Consider the following 18,694-nt stretch of genomic DNA (forward strand, 5'->3'; position numbering starts at 1 on the left):
GGGCAGTTGCGTGTCCAGATGTGTGACCATGCCTGAGCTTTTAATTTAGATATTGAAAGGAAAGGAGTGTGAGAGCAGTCTTCACTATGTATCATTAGAAACAGGCACAGGTCAGAAACCTTAAATGAGATGTTTTCGACAGCAGAATTCACACACCAGCCTTCTTCCTGTAACTTAAGGCGGTGAAGTTCCATTCACATGGCTGATGCTCCATTCATTTCTGCGCTCATTTTTCCCAGAGGAAATGTGTGACCTCCCAGCTGCCATCCCTTTTTGGTGACGTGATTAAAAACGGCCAGTCCATCCTAAAAGCCAGGCGGAGGAGGGAGGCGAAGCGCGGTGCCCCGGCACCGCCGGATGTTCCACACTCGCCTCCGCGGTCACCCAGAGCAAGCCACACCCCGCGGGGCAGAGCCAAGGCTCCGGGCCGAGCGGCCCCGCTCCCTCCAGCCCGCTTTCACTTTCGTTTCCGTTTCCGTCGCTTTCCCGGGCGGGGCTTCCCGGCCATGGCGCTGGCACCGCTGGCGCTGCGGGTGCTGTGCGCCAGCGGCGGCTGCCTGGAGCAGGGCGAGCTGCGGCGGAGGCTGCCGGGCCGGCCCTCGGCCGAGCAGCTGGCGGCCGTGCTGCGGGACGCGCAGCGCTTCACGCTGGTGCGGCGGCCCGGCCCGGCGGCGGCGGCCGAGGCCGAGGTGGCCGTGGTGGTGGCCACCAGCCCCGTGCGGCTGTGCCCGGAGCACGTCGCGGGCTGCCCGGGCCAGTGCGGGCGGCTGCACATCTGCAAGTACCACCTGAAGGGCTTCTGCCGCAACCAGGTGGCCAGGTGAGGGGCGAGGGGGGCGGCCGCCATCGCGGGGGGCTCGGCCGTGGGCACGGAGTGCCCCTTCAGGGGAAGGAGCTTTCAGGGAAGGCCTTGCAGCCCTCTCCGCGTCGGGGATGCTCACTGCCCGCCTCCTTTTATTTCATTTGTGCGCGTGTTGTTGCAAAGGCGGCAGGCACAGGCGGTAGCTTCACAGCTTTGGGTCGCAGCACTTCCTCTCCGGCTCATCGCCCTGGCGCTTCCTTCCCTGCCCGTGTGCCGGGCCGTGCCGGGGGAAGCTGAGTGTTCCTGCATGTCCCTGTGCTGCTTACCCTGGACGATGTGCTAAAGCTGAGTGTCCCTGCATGTCCCTGTGCTGCCGGACCCTGGACGATGTGCTAAAGCTGAGTGTTCCTGCATGTCCCTGTGCTGCTGGACCCTGGGCGATGTGCTAAAGCTGAGTGTCCCTGCATGTCCCTGTGCTGCCGGACCCTGGACGATGTGCTAAAGCTGAGTGTCCCTGCATGTCCCTGTGCTGCCGGACCCTGGACGATGTGCTAAAGCTGAGTGTCTCTGCGTGTTCCTGTGCTGCTGGATCCTGGACGATGTGCTAAAGCTGAGTGTCCCTGCATGTCCCTGTGCTGCTGGATCCTGGACGATGTGCTAAAGCTGAGTGTTCCTGCACGTCCTTGTGCTGCCGGCTCCTGGGGGATGTACTCACCAGGCGAAAGGGAGCGATGCTCTGGAGCTTTGATGGTTTTGTGGTTGTGAACTGCTGGTCAGAAATGCCTATTGTCAGAGTACACTAAGGCTATAATGACTGTGTATCAGAAGTAGCATGTCAATTATCCTCAGAGTAATTATGTAATCTGCTTTGCAAATCACATAATGGCTTTATAGAGGAGCAATGTGGATTTTTCTGAAGCTAGCTAATTTGGTGTGCTTTTTCAGCTGTTCAGTGTAATGCCCATGGGGTAGCAAAATAATGCCAGTCATTTTGCTGTTGGGTTTCTTGAGTTCTAGGAAGGGATGCAGGTTTGTTCACGACTTCCACTCAGACCACAATCTCCGTGTTCTAAAGCAATATGGACTTGAGAGTTTAAGCCGTGATGAACTTTGCCAACTACTGCTTCAAAATGACCCTTCCCTCTTACCAGAGGTGAGTATTACTGTGACAGCTTCATAGCCTTGTGTTTCAGTGAGCATCACAAAGTGGGAAGAGGCTTGACGGAGGTGGAGATATTTGGTGTCAATTTAGTTGTCTTAATGCGAATCTAAATCTTCATCCTCTGTTCTTGCTAGTGGTGGGTGGACCCTAGCTGGCAGCTAAGCTCTTGTACAGTCTCTCACCCACTCCTCACTCCCGTTACAAGCAGGAGAGGTGAGCATTAACAAGAAGAACAAAATGACAAAACCCGTGAATGGAGATAAAGACAGTGTAGCAAGTGAAGGAAAGTAGGGAGGAAAGTGTTGCAAAGGAACACTTCTGCTTCACCACCTGGAAGCAGGCTGGTGCCCCAACAAGTCTCTAAGCAAGTGCTATATTTTAAAAGGGACCCATCTCCCCCTTCTTTCACCTTTCCTTTGTCCCCTTCCCCACTGTTTTTTTGGGGTTTTTTTTGAGAATGACATTATGTGGCATGGAATACGCCTTTGGCCAGTTTGGACTATTTCCTAGTTTTGGCTGGAATAGAGTTAATTTTTTTCTAGGAGCTGGTACAATGCTGTGTTTTGCATTCAGGATGAGAACAATGTTGATAACACACGTTTCAGTTTTTCTGAGCAGTGCTTGCTCTAAATCAAGGACTTTTCAGCTTTTCATACTGCCCTGCTAGCCCATAGACTGGGGATGCACAGGGAACCAAGACAGCTGACCCAAACTGGACAAAAGGATATTCCATACCATTACATCATTCTGAACAGTAAAACTGGGAGGTGGTGGCACACTGATAGGGACTGACTGGGCTTTGGTCAGTGAGTGGTGAGCAGCTGCAGTGTGCATCACTTATTTTGTCTATTCTTTTATCATCATTATTATTTTCTCTTCCTTTTATGCTGTATTAAACTGTGTTTATCCCCACCCTATGGGTTTTATTTTTTTTTCTGATTCTCTTCCTCATTTCCTGGAGGGAGTGAGCGAGAGGCTGTGTGATGTTTATCTGTTCTGGTTTCGGCTGAGATAGTTAATTTCCTTAGTGGTATCATGAACAGGGCTGTGTTTTGGATTTAATATGAAAAGTTGGCAACCCACTGATGTTTTGGCTGTTGCCAAGTAGTGCTTACCTTCAGTCAAGGACTTTTCAGCTTCCCATGCTCTGCCAGTGAGGAAGTGCACAAGGAGCCAGGAGGGAGTGTGGCCAGGACAGCTGACCCAAACAGACCAAAGGGATGTGTTATCAATACTGTTTTGGTCACAAGCCCCCAAAACATAACGTGGTATGGTCCACTGTGAAGAAAGTTAACTCCATCCCAGCCAGATCCAGTACCTCTTACCATCAGATTTGGGTCAAAAAAATTACAAAACTATTCCAAAACTAGAAAATCAAAGAGACTTAGCATTAAATCCCATCTTGAGAATGTCTGTGAGAATGTTGTCTATTGAAAAATCTTTCTGAATATTAGCATGGCAAAAGGAAAGCTATCAAGTAATCATGTGGAAAACAAGAAAGAAGAAATATTTATTTCAAAAGCAAAATTATGCACATATACATAAAAAACTAAAAATCATGGTTTCAAGTAGTCTAAATGACTGCATTGTGCTTTGATGTTTAAATTGTTTTTTTCTTCTTCTTCCCAAGGTCTGCTTGCATTATAACAAAGGTGATGGACCTTATGGATCTTGTTCCTTTAAAACATCCTGCAGCAAACTTCATGCTTGCCAGTACTTTTTGCGGGGCCAGTGCAGATTTGGCAGCAGCTGCAAACGGTCCCATGACTTATTAAATCCAGAATGTTTTGAGAAACTGGAGAGACAGGGCATGAGCTCAGACATTATTAAGAAACTACCTTCCACTTATAGAAACATGTATGACATAAAAAATGGCAACAGGAACATGTATGACACAGAAGATGCCAAGTCTTCACCATGCAAAGGTAAATAATATAGTCTTTTGAATACATCAGAAGAGTCATGGTAGTGAATTTAGTATTTTCACTGGTATCATTAAGAAAACTGAATTTACATCTTGATTTGTCTTTTAGGAGGGACCTTGGACCTGTCTCATTGACAGATCTTTGTCTTGACAAGTGAAGTCAAGAGAGGTGCCTGAGAAATAGAGTGTTGCTGTTTATGAAATTCTTAAACTTGGGGTTAAAAAAGCTTGACAGGAACTGGAAGTAGTGAGTTTTATAATTTGGAGTTTTTAGGTAAAATATGTAAAGGTAGAGACCTGTTCAAGAATAGGACTGACCGGTTGAAGAATAGGACTGATGGTTGATTATAAACTGTGTTAATTGATCATAAAACATTTAATTATTTTTCTTTAATGTAGCAATTGTCTAGCACTAGAATTCACAAACAGTACTATCCTAGTTACTTCTTAGAAGTGTAATATTTTGTTTACACTTTCCTTTTGAAGTTCTTTAGAATTGTAAGTTTAGTTTAGTGGGGAAAAAAAGGATAACAAAATGGAAAATTCAAGTGTGTATGCTCATCTCCACTATTCTGCCAGCAGTTCCTTCTTCCTTTCCTTAATAAGCTTTAATTTACAGAAGTATCAGATTTTGAAACTTTGTATTTTATAGCTGCCAGTGTGATGAGCTGTGTGAAATGCGCTGTTAAGTGCACAGTCAATGCACAGTTAATGCACAATTAATGCACAGTTAAGTCCATCTGGAAGTAGAAAGTCATTGGATTCTGTTCTTGTTTTGTGGTGATACCTAAAAACTGTATCTGAGGAGTTCAGCAGTTACAGGGAAATCAAGTTCAGGAAGGATGGGTACAAGGAGGGGACTTTGAGTATATCAAAGGCTTCCCTGTCTCTCTGGAGCTGAGTGCAGTTAGGTGGTTACAAACATTGCCTTTAGGCATCTTCCCTGGGATAGGAGCACATTTTTTAAGGTGTTGTTGATACAAAGTGTATTAATAGTTATAATTCCCCCCTCTAGACAGAAAACCCAGCACTGGACAAGATTCCTCAGCTAGGAAGGACAATGAATCAGAACAGATATGTTTATATCACCTGTACAGAAGCTGTGGCTTTAAAGGTAGGTTGTCTCAACTATCAACTGTGTCAAGTCCAGCCTGTTTTTTCTGCTCTCATAAAGAGGAAGTGGTAGACATCTTTCACAGAAAGGGGAAACTTCAGCGTTTATACTTACATTTAGTTAAATCTCACTGCTGTCTTGAGTGCTGTAGGAAAGTGTTTGACCTGGCACACCGAACAAAGGAGATATTTGGTTTGCTCTGCCTATGCTGAAGATTGGCTACTCCACCTGTGTTTACCTAAGGAATTGGTGAATGATAGGAGTCACATTTCCAAACAGGAAAGATATCAGATACTCTGAATTCTACATTCTCCATTATTTCTTCTAGTACTCTTCTGTTCCATCTCTCTTAGCTGTCTCCCTTTCAAAGTGTTCCAAGGTGTCCAGGAAAAAGGCTGCTTTGCCAGCTTTCCTGTTGATTTTTTTGTCATCCTTTTTCTTCTTGATGTTCTTGGCTTGTGTACTGAACATCTCCTTATATGAACTGTGCGATGCAGTTTCTCCTTGACTTTCCCTGTAGTTAGGTTTCCTTTTGCTCTGCTGTGAAAATTGGCCTCAGATTTATGCACATGTGCACTGGTGATGTCACTTTCACTCCCTTTGAGGACTCTTTGAACTCTTAAGTAACACTTGTGATACCTTGTGGTTAATCATAAATGCATTCTTTTTCTATTTAAGAAATAAATCTAGTATGTACAGAAACTGAACTTCTGCCAAAAATTCAAGTGTGGCTTGCTTATGCTAAAAAATTCTGAACTACTGCTTGCAATGGTTCCATTAGGTGAACACTTCCCCTAGCTATCCTTTTGAGGATTTCACCAGCTGGGTATACAGCCCTGAAATGTTGGAGTTCTCTCACAGCCTGTCAAAATAATGCATCTCCTACTTCTTTTTTCTAAAACTTTTACAGAAAAGTGTATCAGAACCCATTTTCACTTGCCATATAGATGGCAGTACTCTGAGGGTAATACCTGGAAGGACTTCACAAATATGGAAGAAATAGAAAAAGCATATTGTGACCCAAAAAATGTCAGGTATAAACTCTTATAAAAATTTATAATATTTGGAGTTTGCTGTATTGTGCCAGATCCTTTGTGGCTATAAATTGCTACAGTTCTATTGTTGTTATTACACAAGTATTTTTATTTGGCATTCTTCTACTGACCTCACATTGCATGAGATTTGCCTCTCCCTCCCCCTTTTCCCACAGTCCATATTGTGGAACTGGCAGAATATCTGGAGAGAGAGAAAAAGAGAGCCTCTTGGGAACAGAGCACATGAAGAATATGGAAACACCTTTCAGAGTTTGAAACTGGTTATATAGCACAAAGAGAGTATTGGAAAGTGCTCATACCAGTATGCCACATACCATGCTGGAAAATTACGTGTTCCTCTTATGTTACAGGCTCTTTGAAGCCCTTCTTAAGTTAAGTCAGTGTTCTCTTTAGAATATAGCTGGTCAGCAAGAAGAAGGCAGTGCCTATTTTCCACTGTTTATTCATTTTATGTAATTCACTAATTTAGGCGTGGGTTATGGTTATTGCCTGTAAAACCAATGTGAGTCATAATACTGTGATGAAAAATATGTACAAACACAAAACAGAGCTACCATACAGAGTTGTGAAAAGTTCAAAGTGCAAAGCACATATTGTAGTGAAAAGTTGCACCTTTGTATTCTGCTTTTGAGTGGGATTGACTTAATTTGCAAATTTGTAGTGGTCTTCTGAATCTATGAGTAAAACTTCACAAACAGTTCTGATCTTTTTTTTCCCCTCCTTTTTTTTTATAGATTTGATAATGCTCTTACTTATGAACGGGCCTTTTTCCCATTCTGTGTCCGTTTTCACGATATGTGCTGTGGGCTGCAAAAAGTCAGACGTCTTTCTACAGCCTCCTCTGTGACCAAACCCCCTCACTTCATTCTTACAACAGAATGGATCTGGTACTGGAAAGATGAATATGACATGTGGCAGGAGTATGGAAAACAAGTAAGTGTGGAGAAATGAGGAGACTCCTAACTCTCTGTGAGAAGTGCAGAACTACTGAAAAGTGCACAGTGTTTATATCCTTCCCCTCTTTCTTCACCCTCTTCCTCTCACTCATACTCTACAGGTAAGACATTAAAGCCCTAATATGGGGTCCTTTCTCTGTGATTTTATTTGGTTCAGGTAGGGGACTGATCACTGGTGAGTCACAAATATTATCAACAGGCTCACTTATTCAGTGAGTCGTGTCAGATGGGATCACAGTAATAATCTTTTTTTCCATTGCTTCTGAGAAAAGCCTCCTTCTCTGAAGTTCTGCCATCTTTCTTGGTCTAGTTGGTGAATGTGTGGTCTGTCCTGGTTTCAGCTGGGATGGGGCTAATTTACTCCCTGGTAGCTGGCACAGTGCTGTCTTTGCATTTAGTATGAGGATAACATGAATAAAACTGAGGTTCTAGTTGTGGCTATGTGGTGCTCACTTTAAATCAAGGATGTCTCATATGCTGGTATATCCTGCACCAAACTATACATACTAGAGTTGTTGGTTTTTAAGCTTGCTCATCTATAACAGACAAGGAAAATTTTTTTTTCTCTATTTTTGGCATGACAGGATGATCTTCATGCAGCTGCTACTGTCTCCAGCGATGACTTGGAGAAAGCTTATTTGGCTGAAGGTTCTCCAAAGCTGACCTTCAAAGCTGGAAGACATGAATATGAAATAAATTTTGTGTGTAGGTTGCATTTGCTTTGTTCTTCTGTTTTGTCCCTCCTTCCCAGGTCTCATGTGACTTTTGACTACCTTATTACAGGAGATAGGAGAGAGAAATTTGGACTTTGAATTGCAATGCTTACAGGGACAGAGCTTCTATCAAAGTTCTCAGGATAAGAGCTGTTCACATAAGCAGAGTGGCATTTAGGTCTCTGTGACTTAATTGCCTTGGTGGTCAATAAAAATAAATGGCCTGTGATAGATGTTAAGTTCTGTTTACAGGGTTTGAAATCTGCAACTAAATGTAGGAAAAAATATCTCTGTTGCAAATTGAGGAGGAGGAGGGAGCCTTTTTGTTGATGTTTTTGACAAAACAACTTAGTGACAAATGTGGCGGCAGTGTGAAGGCTTTCAAAAGCATCTTTGAATGTTCATGGGATTTTTGTTTGGTTGTTTTTTTTCCCTCAGCCATGGTGCAGAAAAACATTCGCTACAGAACAGAGAGGAAGATTTGCAGGAGACCTAAATTTGTCTCTCAGACAGAGGTGGAAAAGACAAGAGCCAGGTAAACCACAGCTGCTCATTCTGAGGTGATGGTTTTAGTGCTTTGTGAATGCTGAATCCTGCATGGGTAAAAGTAGGGTGAAGAAGTAGCTGTTAAGGCAATCGTGAAAGACATGAAGAGGGAAATGGATATACCTTTCCTACAACCATGTCTAGCCAGGGCAGAGTTGTAGCCTGGCCAGTAGTTTTCAATCAGCTCAGGAGCTCTGCAGTGAAGAAAATTCAGGCTTGGCCACAGGAAGTGTGGAAATGTTGGAAATAATTCAACATGTAGTGATGTGTTTATGTGTACTAGCTCTTTCTGAGACGAGTAATTTTCAAAGCTAAGTGCAAGTTCAGAAAAATTCTTTTGAGAGCAACCAGATAATCTGAAATGAAAACAGTAGTTATTACAGGTAGAGCAAAAGGTGGGAGTCTGCAAGGAGATAGAGTTGTGTGTAACAGCCAATTTTTGCACATCCCCTTGCACCACAGAGTCCTTGCTTAAACACTGACAAGAGCAGCAAAGCACAATTAAAATTGGGGTGGAAGTACAGGGGAGGGCTGTGTCTATCCTGTTTCTGTCATTCTGATGCGATACTGGATGCATTTGTATTTACCTCCCCTAGTGTAGCAGGTCTTTTATATATATTCAACTCTGCAAGAGAAATCCTTATGTGTTTAGTTCAGAGTGTATATTTCTTTTTTCTCATTTGGCATCTTGCTTCCTGACATAAGTCTTGACGCAATGACTTGGAACAAATATCTTCATGTGCTGAACAGAAATTACAGTTTTGAAGTATTTTTTAATATACTTAGTTGCCTATATTCTCCCTAGCTTGACAAAAAATGTTCAGTATAATATGTGCATAAAATGCCATGTTTGATTTTATTTTAATTGTCTATTTCTAATGTCTTATAATATACAGGGGTGTTAAACATACAGAAGGGTTTAAGAACATTCCATCTCACTGGGACAAATCTGCCCTGCCTGAACTGGGATTCAAGGTTTGGAGCTTTTTTAGTTTTTTCTTTCTGTCAGTTTTGTCATGTAAGGTTTGTTCCATCACAAGTTAAGGCATTTTTGTTTGGCTTTGTAAATGACTGTTTCTATGTATAATACATAATACAGAGGTATTGGTAAATTTAAACCTGATACCACACTGAGCAGACCTGGAGGTGGAATAGACCCAAATTTAAACAAATGGTGGCAGTAAAAATGTGGCAGCAAGGAATTTCACTGCTGCTATTAATCCCTTGCCTTGGCAAATTTGCTGTGTTAACAAGACTGCTACTGGTGCCCGAAATACACAGTTTTGAAGTCCTGACATGTGCTTCCTGCCTGCTTCCACCAGCTCCTCTGTCAACTCTAGTAACGGTATCTACAGAAGAGGTGTTATCTGATGCTCAAAAATCACTAACTTGCAAAATGCAAATCCTCAAGAAGTTGTCACTAAGAAATAGGGAAGACTAACATTGACATTTTTTATATTCCTGCCAAAATACACAAGTAAACTTTTCTTGCTTTCAGGACTGTCATGGGAAGGAACTGATTTTTAGTAGTGTGACCATGCTTTTCCCTAAAATTGCTCAAATAAAGCCTCTTCAATTGATTTAGTAACACAACAGGCAGTGCAGTTTGTGTTCACTGGTTGTAGGGAGTATAAACTAGAAAGATCATCTGGTTTTCTGTAACATAAATTCTCAATTCCTTTTTTATTTATGTGCTCACTTCTGCTATGTATTTATGTATTTAGATACTGTTTGATGCAGTCAAATATATCTTGATCCAGATATTAAGAGGGGTCGAGTGGCTGCACAAAAGCATTCAAAAGTAACTTTTTAAACTTCTCCTTGCAGCTGATTGAGCTTGACTCTTCTTCTGAAGAATACAAGAAAGTCAAAGTGGACTTTCAGCGCACAATGCCCAAAGCAGCTATTAGAAAGATTTGTAGAGTTCAGAACCCATCCCTCTGGGAGCTGTATCAATGGTATGTTGTAAAACGCTGCTCTGGTGTATATACACGTGGTGTTTGTTGTTTCTGCAGTTAGCTGTATGTTGTGTGCTAAAGATAGAACATGCATTCCTGAAATGCCTCTGCTTCTACTCTCCCACTGAAATACCTATCAATATTTAGATAAAGAGGTATCAACAAACCCAAAACTCAGTCAAGATACAGAGCTTAGAACAGTCAGATTCAGGGCTGTGTGGGAGGAATCCTTGCTCCTGACTTCTGCCAGACCTGTGTCCATGACAGCTTCCTTCTAGTGAAACCTTGAATCTAGTAATGAGTCACATCTAGCGCAGTGTTTTGCAGCCAGTGCAAACTGAAACAGCCTTCAAAATTAAATGCAAAACTCATGGAGGGGAGGCCTTAATATAAACTCCTGTGTTCAGAGACAAAAAATAACACTGAGATTCTTCCCTCTCTCTTCAAAGGCAGTAAATCAAAGAAAACAATTTGTAAAGCATTTGTATATAATGAAAGTATATTTGTGTGCCTAAATTGGGCCTTGCTGAAAAGATTTTCAGAATATACTGTGTAAAATTGTTTCTGAGTGGCTGGAACCTGTGGGTACAGCCCCTGTGGAACTGCAAAGATTCTGCTTCTCATTGCAGGCAAAAGGACCTAATGCAGAAGAGCAATGGTGGAAAGGCTGCAGATGAGCGATTTTTATTTCATGGGACCAGCAAAAAAGACATTGAAGCCATCTGTCAGCAAAACTTTGACTGGAGAATCTGTGGCCTTCATGGGACAGTCTACGGCAAAGGTGGTTTTTCAGCTCTTTCCATAATCCTAGGCTTGCTAAAAAATTATCAGTATTCACTTCAGAGGGCTAAAGTTTACAAGGTTGTACTTAGCCAGTCCCGGGCTTCTCTCTGTTGTGATGTGGGCAACAGATCTGAGTTTCACAAAGGTCATTTGGAGCTAAGGCACTCTGGAAGGCCTTGGCCTCTGCTTTCCTAAGTCCTTGCAAGAAAAGACAGACTTAGGAGAGGTCAGTTATAGGGATAGTTTCTGCTAGACTCCAGGCTTCCTGCTGTTCCAGTTTCTCCCAGCTCCTATAGGAAAGCTTTTTTTTATTTTTTTTTTCTTCTTCTTCCCAGGAATCTAAATGCCATTCTGGTTACAGGCTTTTTTCCTTTTTAACAAATTATATCCTTTTACATTGTACTGTGTACAGGAAATTATCAGCACATCAAGTGGAATAGCTGAGACAGGCTGTCTGGCTGATTAAGCGGCTTTCCACTTGAGTATTTTGTAACTCAGAAATGTTAGAGAATCACAACATATTTTGAGCTGGAAAGCACCCACAAGGATCATCAAGTCTAACTGTGTTGATGAATATTAGTAGCCTCTGCTAGGAGGGGAAATGTGGTGATATTGGGGAAGGTGGACATCTACGGTCAGCAGGAAATCCTTTAGAGGATTATGATAACATTTTAAACATTGCTTTTTAATATGTGTGCTGTGAAAACTAAAAAGCGCTTGGTGGTCATTTCCACTAAGAGGGACATAGAAGACAGGTGAAGGCTTTGGAAAGGCTCTTCATGAATTGCTTAATGGATTTGTTTATTAATTAATTTTCACACAGTATCATTTTGTTCCTGCAAGTTGTGGTGTCTTATCAACTGTGTCTTGGTGTTTCTTCTGCAGGAAGCTATTTTGCAAGGGATGCATCTTATTCTGACAACTACTGTGGGGCAGACTCCAACACGAAAACCATGTTTCTGGCACGAGTGCTGGTGGGGGAGTTCACTCTTGGTAGTTCTGATTACGTTCGGCCTCCCATGAAGGACAGCCAAAATTTCTATGACAGCTGTGTGAATAACTTTTCAAACCCTTCTATCTTTGTCATCTTTGAGAAGCAGCAGATTTATCCAGAGTATCTCATAGAATATCAGGCATCGGCAAGATTTCTGTAGCAGCAAAGCCTGTCATCCTTATGTTTAACTGGTTTAAACAGTTTTTTAGTTTTGGCTTAAGAGAGAAAAATTTGTTTTGCAGAAGCTGTGTGATCAGATAAGTGGGTGTTCAGAAACATTTTTTCTGTCTTTTCTGTGCAATGGAAAACAAGGCATAAAAAGACATAGAGGATGTTTTAGAATTCTTAAAATCCTGTTTCTGTATCCTATTTTTAGCAGCTTTCACTTACCCTACAATATGAGAGTCTTTCATAAATTTATTAGAAGAAATTGCTGATGGTTGTAGCATGAGGATTGGCCATGACTGCTAAATTTAAACATTTTTTAGTTATTGTTTTAGGTTACATTTTTTTACACATGCTCATTGGTTAGAGGCACTATCCCTCTACCTGTTTATCTTTTAACTCAAAACTGGATAAAACATATTTTTTATTAATCTGTCTCCTGTAACAGTAGACATTCAGGTGTTTGCAAATGTGATTGTACAATCTCTGTGCTCAACTCATTGCATAAATTCTGAGGGGCAGTCTTCTTTGTCGCTACTTAATCTGCACCAACAAAACCTCAAAAATTAAATTTGTTTATTGAAAAGAACAGCGACTTATTTTCACTTGTTGAGTTTCTCATTTAAAATAAGTACCAAAGATACTAGCATAACGGGTTGCTTGGTGCTGTATGACCTGGTTGTTTTATCAAATAAATACTGTATTTTATGTCTGAGAACACAAGTTTTTCATGACTTTCACTGTGCCTAGAAACAAAAGAGTGCTGTCAGGTGCTGTGGAGGAAGCAGAGGAGGCAACTCACGCTGTTTTTTAATACCATACTTAGAAGGGAAAGATACTGCTTGTCCTGCTTGATTATCAGTACCTTGCTCCTGTGGATGAATGTTATGGTTCCCTTAGAGCTGTTGGGAAGGATGGTGAGTGGCTGTCTCTTATTAGGCATTCTGCCTCTTTGGGTGTAGGAGATTCACAGATTTCGTTGGACTTTTTTCAGGAAAAATGTGCTTACCTAGAAAGTGGTCTTCAGCCGCAGACCTGAAACCTTTAAAATCTGAAGATTAGGTTGGATATTTAATTATTCCTATCAGAAGACGATAATAGTGTTGAGCAGCCATCTTAGATGTGTGCAGTCAAAAAACTTGAGCTATCCTATATCTTTTTAGGATTAAAGTTGCTGATGCATAACTAGATACTTTTTTGTAGGGTTAATGTGCTAAAGTAGCTATGTTAGCTATACTGTACTGCAGAAGCCTTAAGAAATACTTTCTATGTGACCTAAAAAACATCATCTTTATCTACATTCTGTATACTTATTTTTAATTCATCTGGATGATGATTGACAGATGTCAGTCACTGGGTAACTCTTGATTACTTCAGCACTGTGAACCAGGAGCTTGGCCATGATTAGCTGGAGTAAGGCTGTGCAGACCCCTTTTTATGTGAACTGCAAATCTAGCAGCATGGTACCTTAAAGGAAAATAACTCCTATTTGTGTTTAACCCCAGTGAAACAAAGGATAGGGAAAGGCAAATTGACTGTATTGTTTCTTCAGAAAGATTTGTAATGGAACATAAATGATAAATCTCATGTCAGCAAATGAGCTTACCAGCAAATAGTACATTCATTGAGGAGGATAGCAGTTATGGAGGAAAGCTTTCCTATCTGTGCAGAATAAGGTTTTTCTGCCAAAACAAAAACCATGTTCATCTACATGTTAATGGCAAATGAGAATACTGGTCATATACATTTTTCCTCTGAACATAACCAGAACTTCAGGTAAGAACTAGGATAGCTAAAGTCATGTTAATCTTCTGCCAGAAAGTTGAAACAAACATTCTTTTTCAGGCAAAAAGTTGAAATATTTTTATTGACATTTTTTATTGTATTTTTAAAACCTCTAACTTGATTCTCGGAGAGGATGTGTGTATGCTTGTGTGTTTGTTTGAGTGTAAGTAAAACAGTGAATAAAATGCCTGGTTGTAGTAATTTGTCATATGTTGTTTCTTCATTATCACAGTAAAAGTTGCTATGTTTTCCAATTTTGAAACTGCAGGGGTAACTTTCTTGTGTAAAGTAAATAAATAAGTACTCAAACCAGTAAATTTCTGGTGATGATTTTCTCTCTTTCAATACTGAAATTGCAGTGTTTCAATATACTTGTGAGTTTAGAGGCTGTTGTTAAGCAGTAGGAGTCCCCCTACAGCTGATTTGGAAATGAATAGATTAAAGAGATGTTTGCATAAAATCCAAACTTCAGACAAAAAGTAATATTGACTCTTTTCTGAGTGAGGAGGGTTTCTTTTGGCTACTTAAGCAACTGAACAGGAAGAGTGCAATAATCTGTCACTCACTCCCACGCCATGAGAGGAGAAGGATAAGCTGTGGAGGTTGTTTCCTTTTTCAGTAACAGGTCCATCCTGGTGAAACAGACGGTACAGCCAGCAGAAGCCAAACAGCTTTGCTGTGCCAGCAGTGGGGTGTGGAGCATGGGGGTTTATGAGCCCTGATCTTCCACCTGCTGCACTGGGGAGGGGGCTGGCAGCCAGCCAAAAGCAATACACTGCACCCTTTAGTGAGGGTTACCTGGAGCCAGGTTTGTCGTGGTATTCTGACTGTATTTTATGAGATGTGGGCGTCAAAATCCTGTCTAAGTGTTGGCAGCAAAGGTGTGGCAGTATCTGGTTGGGATACCTGCAGCCTGGCAAAGTAGGGGCTGGTGGGTGAGAGGAGCTTGGTTGAATGGCACACACCAGCTACAGTGGTGTGCTCAGTGCTGCTGGGCTTGGAGAAGAAGCTTTCCTTCTAGGAATAGTGCTCAGAGCTGCCTTAGGGCCAAAGGGCAAGGGGGAACTGCAGAAATGCTGCTTAACTTGGAGTACATCCAGCAGAAGATCCAGGTGGGATGTCTGTTACATGGACAGCATTATGATGCTTCCCTCTTTTTCCAAGGGGAAATGATAGAATAGACTTCATGGCCATCATAGCTCCATTGCACTTCTTGCTTCAGGCCCATCACAAATTTATCTCTACATGAAGAAATCCTAGCAATTGAGGGAATATTCCCTCTTTGAAAGTAGCCACAGTCCCCAGCAGCACAGGGAGAAAAACATCTTAGAAACATGAGATTTTTTCAAGGTCAGAAGAAAGTGAGTGGGGCCAGTTTAAACCAAGAAGTGATAGTTTATAAATCAGCTTTTAATTCTTTTACCACGCTTTCTGCTGTAAACACACGGAAGAGTCTGGTATCAGGTGAACCTATGGTCCAGGATGTGCAACAAAGGGAAATGAGAAGGTGATCATTGCCTGAAGTGTCTCACACAGAGAGGAAAATTTGCTTTTTAATGCCAGGTAAGAACAGAAAGTTCCAATTTGCAATTGATGAAGCATAATAATTTCAGCCACCCAACTCTGTTTTTCTAGAAATACTATTTTTAAAGCACAAAACTCTAAAGCTTTTTTTCTATCGGCAGCCTCTATAAAAATACCATTTTATACTGACAGCTTTCTGTCATCATTACAAAGACCAGAAGACATATTTAATAGAAGCTTTCCTTTACCAAGCAGCCTTTGCTTCCTATCAGCTGTCAGAGAATGACTAAAATCCTTTTGTAACATAGACGTGCTCAATTTTAAACAAACTCACAGCTCAGCAATGCAAGACAACACACTTGCTGTTTCTGAGGAAAGGAATTATTTTAAATCAGCTTTCTTGTACCTCCGTAGACCCAACGCTGCTGAGTGAAGCATGTTGTACCAGAATGCTAAATAGTTACCATTACTTAAGGATATAAAGCTACATTTTGCTGTAGCAACTATAAACATAGTGCTGGGGTTTTTTTGTTGTAACTGTTTTGCTTTTGTTTTGGAGGGGTTTTTGGTTTTAGGGTTTTATTTTGTTGTTGTTGTTGTGGTTTGTTTTTTTGTTTGTTTGTTTTTGGGGTTTTTTTTTTTTTTGCTTTTTTGTTGTGGGTTTTTTTGAGAGGTTTTGTTTTCTTTTTAATTAATTGTAAAACGAGCTCTGCTCAAGATCAGTTTGGGACCACGTTATATAGGTGCACAAACACATCATGATTGCAGTGACATTACCAGTTTCTGTTTTGGATATCTGCTGGCAATCTAGTGCCTTGTTTTTCTGGAAGTGTGTGCTTCCAGAGGCTCACTGATCCCTGCCACAGCTCTCTCTAAGGTGTGTTGCTGAGCTCACACAGCCAGGGTGAGGCCCAGCACCGCTGAGTGTCCTGGTACAATGTCTGCAGTGTCTGGTGACTGTATCACCAACTGTTAATAAGAAGGAACAAATGGCTTGGGGCCCTTCCTGTATTATTGAAAAGTTGGCAGCCTTTTTCCTGTCTTCTCTAGCTGTCTGTCTCAGCCTGCATGTAGAACAAGGGTTGATGCACTTCCAGGAATCTGACTTCAAATGCAAAAATAATTTCTCTGTTCCATAGTGCTACAAACTCACATGTGAAAACACAGAACACTTCCTAACCAGAAGCCTTGCAGAACAGCTGAAAGGCTCTTAGCACAGACTGTCCGTGTTCAACATGGATGCAGCTGGGAAAGACTCTTGGTTCATTTTCCAAGCCTGTAAATGTGACACACACCTGCAGCCACTTCAGGACTGTTTTCATCCAGTGGTATATTTGAAATTATGTTGGTGGAGAGGCACGTCAGTCCATCCCAGTCATACCAGTTTGATGTTAGTGCCAGCACTAGATAGATGCACAGAGCCTGGAGAGGGTTCACAGATCCGTGGAAGAGCAGCACAAAGGAATTGCAGCCACTCCAGCATACTTGAATGCCTCTGCAAATACATGCAGCATGCAGAATAAAAAATGGGCTTAGAGATGTGCAGTCCTGCAGGTTTGTGATCTCACTGGCCTCACATGGAGATGGTGGGATGGCTCCTATGACTGGAGTGCTGGAATGGAAATATACAGTCTTTTGAGGCAGGACAAAGATGGGAAGATGTTCCCTCTGTCAGTGACCAGGTGTAGTGCATGGAGCTCCACCTGGGGACGGATGGAGAGCTGACAGATCTTACAGGTCAGGATTAAAGGGAAGGACAAGGCACCCAAGAAAGCTGGTTAAAATTCAAAGATCACTTCCTCTGAGATCAGGAATCATTCATCCCAACAAAGAGGAAGTGAGGCAAAAATACCAGGACACCTTCATGGATGAATAAGGAGCAAACGAAAAAGAAGTCTACAGAAGGTGGAAGCAAGGTCAGATAGCCTGGGAGGAATGCAGAGAAATTGTCTAAGCAGTAAGGGATCAGGTTAGGAAAGCTAAAGAAAGCCCTAATAGAAATAAATCTGGTCAGGGATGTCAAGGACAACAAAAAAAGCTTCTACTGGTTGTGTGGGTGATAAAAGGAAGGAAAACATAGGCCCTCTCTAGAAGGAGCCAGGAGCTCTGGTTACCCAGAACATGAAGAAAGCTGAGGTACTCCATGACTTCTGCCTCGGTCTTCACTGCCAAGTTCTCCAGCCACACCACCCAAGCTGCAGAGGCAGAGACTGGGAAGAAGAGTTTATACAAAATCATGGGTAAGAAAGGGACAAGCTTGATTTAGGCTTGTCTTATTTTGTCAAAAATGAAGCACATGACAACTTTCTAATTTATGTAAGGAATACAAACAAGCCTTTGACAGATAACTTCAGATGGGAACAATTTCCTGCTCATTCAGATAGGTGGGAAGTTTTTAGGCAAGACCCATCCAGCCTTTTGCCAACTGTTTATATAAACTACACAGTAAATCAGCCATACTATTTTTAGGAGGGGAAAAATCACGCATAATGTGTAGAAACTAAGGTAAATACAGCATGTTGCTTTTCAAATAAATAACAATCACTCCATCAGCAATTCATATAATCAGTGTGTCTGTGACAGGGCACTTCTTTTTAGCATGCCAGAAATGCTCCATGGAAAAAGGAACAATTCCAAGACTTTCCCAGTCAGTACTTCACCACTATTGCCTATACAGATTTGTTTTAAAAAATATATATATGAAAGAGGAAGAGAAAATCTTTGAGGAACAAGATCCAGTAATGTGATCAGTGTTCAGACAGCATGTGGGAAGAAGGCAGCAAAAAATGCTGGAGAGAAACTCAGGGACCTAGCCAGGCATCAGTGAGCAGATGGCTCCATCCTTGCAGGGAAGCTGAGCAGTCAGTCTCTTCCTGCTGCTGCTGCAACACTTCTCTGTGCACACCACCAAGAGACATGCTAAGGACCCTCAGACAGACTATGTCAAGCAGGCAGAAGGTCAAGACTTGCAAAGAACCAAAGGTGCATCCTTCTTTTCATAGTGCTGCAAGAATTTTTGCTATATACAAAAATTCTAAAGAAAAAAAAAAGAATAATTTAATTTTAAATAGGAGTCTTGGGACTGCACAAATCTCTTCTCATAGTTATGTTGTTGTGGTTTAACCCCAGCCACCAGCTCAGCCCCTCAGAGCTGCTCATTAACACCCCACAGTGGGATTGAGGGAGAGAATTTTAAGAATGAGAAAACTCATA

The 18,694-nt window shown here is 41.8% G+C and overlaps 1 protein-coding gene across 2 annotated transcripts; it reads left to right on the forward strand.

The window, feature by feature from the left end:
- Nucleotides 1-306: 306 nt before the first annotated feature.
- Nucleotides 307-14,154, forward strand: LOC116995696 (protein mono-ADP-ribosyltransferase PARP12-like). Of its 2 annotated transcripts, none has more exons than XM_033058591.1 (12): nt 307-820; nt 1,814-1,955; nt 3,595-3,889; nt 4,904-5,002; nt 5,913-6,036; nt 6,792-6,990; nt 7,598-7,718; nt 8,165-8,261; nt 9,169-9,247; nt 10,100-10,230; nt 10,860-11,011; nt 11,899-14,154. In XM_033058591.1, the coding sequence occupies exons 1-12, from the start codon at nt 507-509 to the stop codon at nt 12,165-12,167; spliced, it is 2,022 nt and encodes a 673-aa protein (XP_032914482.1). In that variant the 5' UTR covers nt 307-506; the 3' UTR covers nt 12,168-14,154. The 2 variants fall into 2 exon arrangements, with proteins under 2 accessions (XP_032914482.1, XP_032914484.1); XM_033058593.1 differs by having other exon boundaries at nt 1,820-1,955.
- Nucleotides 14,155-18,694: the final 4,540 nt, after the last annotated feature.

The sequence above is a fragment of the Catharus ustulatus genome, chromosome 4 (assembly GCF_009819885.2).
Source record: "Catharus ustulatus isolate bCatUst1 chromosome 4, bCatUst1.pri.v2, whole genome shotgun sequence".
Taxonomy (NCBI): Eukaryota; Metazoa; Chordata; class Aves; order Passeriformes; family Turdidae; genus Catharus; species Catharus ustulatus.

Excerpts from the sequence above, each read along its gene's own strand:
- LOC116995696 (XM_033058591.1), top strand. The coding sequence starts at position 507 with ATGGCGCTGGCACCGCTGGCGCTGCGGGTGCTGTGCGCCAGCGGCGGC. Across the intron at positions 3,890-4,903 it reads CAAGTCTTCACCATGCAAAG|ACAGAAAACCCAGCACTGGA; the intron begins GTAAATAATATA and ends TCCCCCCTCTAG. Across the intron at positions 6,037-6,791 it reads TGTGACCCAAAAAATGTCAG|ATTTGATAATGCTCTTACTT; the intron begins GTATAAACTCTT and ends TTTTTTTTATAG.